The following is a 6399-nucleotide window of genomic DNA, read 5'->3' on the forward strand; positions in this document are numbered from 1 at the left end:
ACAAGCTCCATTGTAGAGCAAAGCTTACAACTCGAACAGTGTTTCATATAAGTACAGCAACGTGTATAGCTTATATGCACGCATCAATGATAGAAAAAGGCGAAAAAAAAGGCGACTACTAGCCCTGCACATTCTCAGTTCTTCACACGTCGTGAATACGTCTCGGAACATCTAGACCCACTTGTAATGGAGCTCTACGATATCGGTGATGCGGTGAAGTATATAAATAAAATGCCATATATAACAGGGGTCTCTATATACAGGACACCTTATTGCTGTTAAACAACTCAAAAGAGCCACGAATACTATAAGCATCACTCAATATACATGTTTCTAATATGAAAATAATCAAACGCATCTAGATCTATTGGACTCACGAAGATACTATGAATGTTGACCAGAAGAAAGCTGCCATACTTTAGACACCCAGCCCCCTATACGAAAGCATCGCCCATTAATATCTCTGTTGATCTCAGCTCCGCTTTCCCATCTGGTCGTCCTCTATAAGAAGTATACGTGCCTTAATTGTCCCGAGCACTTAACTCGTCCTGCGTAATTTAACGAGATTGGAGGAGGTATGCCTCAGGAAGCTATTGCCTGCTGGGCCGGTCCCTATTACGTAGGTAATGTGCCGACGGGTCTCTACGGAAGATTGCGTGCACAGCAGATGTCCAAGAGTTCAACGCCGCCCTCTGAAGTGCATATTCGCCACCTTTTTTCAGGGTGTGTACAGGAAAGCAGGACTCAGTAACAGGGTGATTACTCGAAGTTGGGCTTACGACCGCCAGGAAGGAACACCTTTCCTTGTGGCTAACGGACAAAGCTCAAAGCCGGAGTCTAGTCTAGTTACCGGAATATAATAGCCTCTACGACATACTGTTGTTTAACAAAATCTCTTTTTATGCCACATTATGAGCCCTTGAAATAAAACAAAAAAATCAAGTCCAATCTGAAAGCTCAAATTTCACTTTTTACCTCTTTTTCTGGCAAATTAGCATTTTTTTATTACTGATTCCTTCGAAAGAAATTTATTGAAGCTGAAACTATAGCCCTTTTGGTTTAGCGTTGTATTGCGGAGTTAATTATAAAGCGCATTAGAGCAATAATCACGGTAACATAGCAGAAATGCTTTCAATTTGGAAGGATTTTAAGCTTAGGGTACGTCACGTAACTCTACCTTGAAATAATTCACTGCCAGCATAAAATGAACGGCCACTGGAGTTGGTTAAGGTTATCGCATTCTGTGCTCTGCAAAGTAAGATTTAAGTGGATAAAAATGTTTGCACAATACGGTAGCTTCCCAACACACGCTGCAACCAGTTATTTGCTGTCATGTCGGGGGTATATTTGACAAAAAAATTTATACTGGCATGTGTTTTTCTGCTTGAAAATACCTGGTACTTCTCACGGGCGCTGCAATGCGCACATCGGCACACAGTTGCCAATCATGCCTCTCGCTGATGGAAGCATCGTCAATGCAAAAAAAGCAGCAGCTGCTGAGAATCCGTTGATCACAGGCTTCTTCCCATTGCTGACAATATCGACCAAGCTCCCGTGGCTCTAACACTGACCTTAAACCATGAAACGCGTATGAAAAGGATGGGTTTGCAATAGTTTCTTCATCTGAACAGTTTAGGCTAACTTTGGACCAATTCGACGATCATTCATGGTCATGCGTAGCAATTTGGTACCGGCAAAGCAGCGGATGCTAGTAGTAAAAGAAACCTGGTCGGCCTTTGGGATTGACGTTAAATATATGGGGGCTAAGACTGAAGCAAGTAAGGATACCAGGGGTGCGCAAGAAATCTAATCTAAACGTCTACGTCGAAACATGCGTGATCCTATTAGCAGAATGAAGATTAAATTTATCAGTGGCTTCTTGACGGCTGTCATCGTTGCCTCGCCCACAGCTGCACTACATCCGCAAGCAGTCCTCCCGTTTACGACAATCTAGTCAGGTGCCATTTTGCCGTTGCTCAGTGTAACAGATGTGTATGTTGCGTCGTCTTCTGCTGTGTCGGACGGTACGTTCATTTTGCATCCGCTTGCATGCTTCCTGTCTAGCCAATTGCTGACGTCAAGCAGAGGAGGGCTGACAGGCCTGAGTTATGATTTCCGCCAGAGCAAGCGTGCATCTTGCGTTACTTGGTCGACAGCACCAAGGGCTGTGAATAAAAAGACCGAAACACCAACCATCAGCGTCTTTACCAGCTTGGCTAATACTTGACTGTTCCCTGCAGAATTGTTTCTAGGCCGGATTCAGAATGCGCATCACACTTGTACTTGTCTTGCTGTCGATGGCAGCGCTAGCAGCAGGTAAGTAATTTTATTCATGCTAACGTACTTAAGCCGGATCATTTGCCCTCAGTTACATACACTATGCCGAAACTGATTCCAACGGTTTGGTCATAAGGAAGCACAGAGTGTGGGCTAAAATGTTACTGATACGGGCTCTTTGAACCACTTTCAGCTTCAAGATATCGCAGATATAAAGCATATGCTTGTTCTCCAATATGTGTGTCAAGTAACGTTTCTTTAAGTGCAGCAAATTAAATACAACCTAGTTTGAAGATGGAATGTTGACAACATTTTGATATATAGATCTATTTCTTTCGCGCTTTATAAATTTCTATTAAGAGCTAGTACTATGTGTATGATGACTAGAGCCATATTGCTTTTTCTTTTCTTTCAGCACTACCAACTGCTTCCAATAATGTCTCCAAACCCTGCTTCCAGGTAAAGTTACTCCGTTAGGGCATATACACACACATCAGATACTTTTACCATATATACTTCTTCAAACTCCTCGAAGGTTATAGACATCCCTTCCACACCAAACAGGTGATTTGCTGGAAAACAATCACTTAAAGTCAGTAATCTATATCAGGACTCGGTTATTCTACTGCTCATGAGGATAATAGTTTGTCTTTCTTTTAATAAATATATCTGCACTACGTTCTGCGTCGGTAAATAAGCGCTCAGCTACTATAGACAGCAAGACCTGCGGTACCGGTAAGTCACGGTAATAATTGGCACAATTCTTCGCGTACAGAATTTCGTCGCCATCAAGTATGTTGACGTCCCATTGTTCTCACTGAAAACACATGCTTTTCTTTTTTTCGCGCGGCTGCAGCACCAGTTGCTGCATTTACTTTTATTTAACTGCTACGCAGTGAATAGAAGGTGCTGAAATCTTGCATGTCCTATTATAAGATTCATATCTATGAACCTTTTAGAATTGATTTGGCTTGCAAACTGAAGATGAATGGCAGAAGGGTGCGTTTTAATGTGGTTCGAATTGTTCAGAAAGCGGTGCGGTCTCCTGCGCAATGCGACCTTTTTGATCGTGGCAATAAACGGAGTGTCACGGTGCTATTCACTTATATCGCTCTCAAAGAATCAATCCAGTGAAACTATTGAGCAGGGCATTTATTATTTTCTCCGTTGACGTGAAACTTGTAGCCTCACCTCTTTGGAGGGACCTGAGTGCGCGTAATACATGAGCTACAGCAGAATATAGAACCCCAGAAGAGCACGAAAAGAATTTTATTCATTAGGAAAGATTTCAGACTGCCCACACTGAGCTCAACAATTTCGTGCACACTTGACATATTAATGCAAATGTCATTATAGGGTAGGAGAAGAAAAAGAAATTATATCTGCTGCATGCATCGATCTACGTTGGGTTCATTTGCCATTTTTCTCGCTTGCAGACACGTTATGGCAAACTCTGCGTCGGAGGAACGGACGCACCAGGAGAAGATGAAGGCAGTGACATTTCTTACGTAGAGCTAGACAACAAAGGTGAACATAAGGATGACGGAGACGATGTCAGGGATGATGATGATGACGATGGTGACAACGATCACGACGATGACGACGAGGACGACGACAAGCATGACGACGATGACGACGATGATGACGACGAAGACGACGATGATAAGGACGACAAGCATGATGACGACGACGACGAGGATGATGATGATGACGACGACAAGCGCGAGGATGATGACGATGACGACAAGCATCACAACGATGATGACGACGACGAGGATGACGACGAGAAATAGCATGGCCACACTTCAACTTCCGAAGCTTCCTCGTCAGCAGCCGATGCTACCTCAAAGCAAACTTTGAAAGCCACCACCAAATTGCAGTACAAAAATGCAAACGGAAGCAGCACCACTCAGAGAACACCATCAAGCATATAAGTAGCGTCGCGCACTCACGCTTTGTCTCCGCCTCAGAACGCTCTCCAGGACACGGCATCAGCAGAAAAACAAGGTCCGTAACACGAATTATGAAACAATGAGAAGACTTCTCCAAAGCTTCTGCTCTTGAATAAAAAAAATCTAATTTTCCTTCTGGCGTACTGATGTGAAGGTATTTTTGATCGTTTGTGCAACACTGGCACCTTGCCCTATAAACTGTTGTGCTTTCTTGCGCCGCAAGAAATACAGTTCTGGTGCAGCACATTAATGCACTAACCGAAGATGTCGAACACAAATGGAGCCTGGCGTATACGCAGCAGATCAGTCGTGGCGTCCTGTAGTGGCGCCTTGGTAGGTGCTAAAAGAATATTCGGGCGAGAGAACAATTCTTTTCCTTGCATGTCCAATTGCAGTGTTTTTCTCTTTCATTCGTAATTGTTACTTGAAACTTGGAGCAAAAACCCGTCTGTGTACATGCGTCGTTGCGTGTGTGTGTGATTTCTCGATTGTGAAGCTTCTCAAGTCAGCTTGCCTCGAGATTGGCTGAACCAACACAAGCTGCCTCGGGAAATCTTCGAAGGCTTGGAAATCCGTGAATCCGGAGAATAGTGCATTAGCGCTCCTTCAATGTGCCTGTCAAACAAACAAGTGAATTTCCTGCGCAGCAGTCTAAGGAGATAATGATGAGAATTTAACCGGTGTGTTGACTCCTCCTATGCAGATTATGCGGCGTTCCTAATAGATCTTCAGTTCCCACTGCAGCCTACGTAGGACTGCGCGAATAGGACAACGACAGGACACACAAGAATGAAAACGACACCACGAGCGCAGGCTTCCTACGTGGAACGCGCTTGGGTTCCGCGGTTGTATATCGTGTGCTTGCATTCATCAATAAACAGAAGTCCGCGCTCGTGGTGTCGTTTTCGTTCCTATGTCTCTTGTCCATGTTTTATTCGCGCAGTCCTAACTTTTCATGCAAGGAACCATTAATCCACATGAACCTTGTGAAACGTAGTATCTCAGATGCTGATCGGGCAGGCATCGACATCAGGACTGACACTGCGATGTTCCCGCAGAATATGTTCAATCGTGTCTAGAGACTAATCGCGCGCTCTACACAAATCATCATCTGCGGTACAATTTTCCATCCATAGGGAGTTATGTTTTCAAAAACTCGGAACATATATCCCGGTGAACAATATTTTCCTCTTCTATATACGTACGTAGTCGGCACATTTGGCACTGCGTTTCCTGAGTTCATACCTCCTTCCTCATACACGCTCTTTTTGACGCTATTTACTACACCATTCTGGTATCCTGTGTATGCACTCGCTAGTAATCTGCTTCTAAGGGATTACTTATTGGCTTACACCCTACTGCAGCTATAAGGCCGCAAAGGAAAGCTATGCACCTTTCACAGCAACTACACGGTTTGCGAAAACTTCTTCCTCTTCCAGAGTTCGAACCGGAGTCACTGCTTCACCGAGGCAGTCGTTCTGCCAACTGAGCTAACCGGCACGGATAGCGTATGGTAGGGTGAGAGCGAATTGATCAGCCACTCGAAGTGGGAACGATATTCCAATACTCAGGGGAACCCCCCGGGCGGAGTAGGTTGGTGCTAAGGGAGTAATTAGTCATTAGCGCCCACCCAAGCGTAGCCATCTTCCTCAACTGTGAATGAACGCCTTCACTGTGCGCAATGGCTGAATAGTTTAGGTGCCCAGCACTTTTCCTTCCTTTTCCAGAGCAGAACCTAGTACAAGCTCCTATCCTGCGTTTGGTGATCTTCAAGTGATGCCCATCAATTTTCGCCAGCACTGCATCGTTAGTTGTTTTCCCATGACCGACTAATGCTAACCTCTCAACTGTTGTTCGTTATATTGCTGCGACAATATTCATTGTTTCATGACTGGCGTGTACAGAGCCTATCAGCCGAGACAGTCGGCGGAGCATGTCGGCAGAGTGTGTCATCAGAGAGTGTCTGCAAGAAAATGGCCATTCGAAAAAAGAAATTTGCCGCCATTGCGGTAGGAACTCCAGCCCTGTATATTCCAAGTGGGCACGCAAAGCATACGCCACGAAGGGTCTTTTTTATGACATTTATTCGCCATAGACATGTACAGAAAGAATATATATATATATATATATATATATATATATATATATATCCGATCTTCCGAAGATTGGT

General features: G+C 44.2%; 1 protein-coding gene across 1 annotated transcript; it reads left to right on the top strand.

Annotated features, from left to right (window-relative positions):
• Positions 1 to 2180: 2180 nt before the first annotated feature.
• LOC149363097 (uncharacterized) lies at positions 2181 to 4361 on the top strand. The gene is made up of 3 exons (XM_089569879.1): positions 2181 to 2316; positions 2693 to 2736; positions 3714 to 4361. Exons 1-3 carry the CDS (start codon positions 2265 to 2267, stop codon positions 4068 to 4070), a joined length of 453 nt encoding a protein of 150 aa, XP_089426005.1. The 5' UTR covers positions 2181 to 2264; the 3' UTR covers positions 4071 to 4361.
• Positions 4362 to 6399: the final 2038 nt, after the last annotated feature.

This window comes from Amblyomma mixtum, chromosome 2 (genome assembly GCF_055824585.1).
Source record: "Amblyomma mixtum isolate Tamu chromosome 2, ASM5582458v1, whole genome shotgun sequence".
Lineage (NCBI taxonomy): Eukaryota > Metazoa > Arthropoda > Arachnida > Ixodida > Ixodidae > Amblyomma > Amblyomma mixtum.

Bases quoted from the DNA above. Each gene is read 5' to 3' on its own strand.
- LOC149363097 (XM_089569879.1), top strand. From the start codon at position 2,265: ATGCGCATCACACTTGTACTTGTCTTGCTGTCGATGGCAGCGCTAGCA. The intron at 2,317-2,692 runs GTAAGTAATTTT...CTTTTCTTTCAG, and splicing joins GATGGCAGCGCTAGCAGCAG to CACTACCAACTGCTTCCAAT. The intron at 2,737-3,713 runs GTAAAGTTACTC...TCTCGCTTGCAG, and splicing joins TCTCCAAACCCTGCTTCCAG to ACACGTTATGGCAAACTCTG.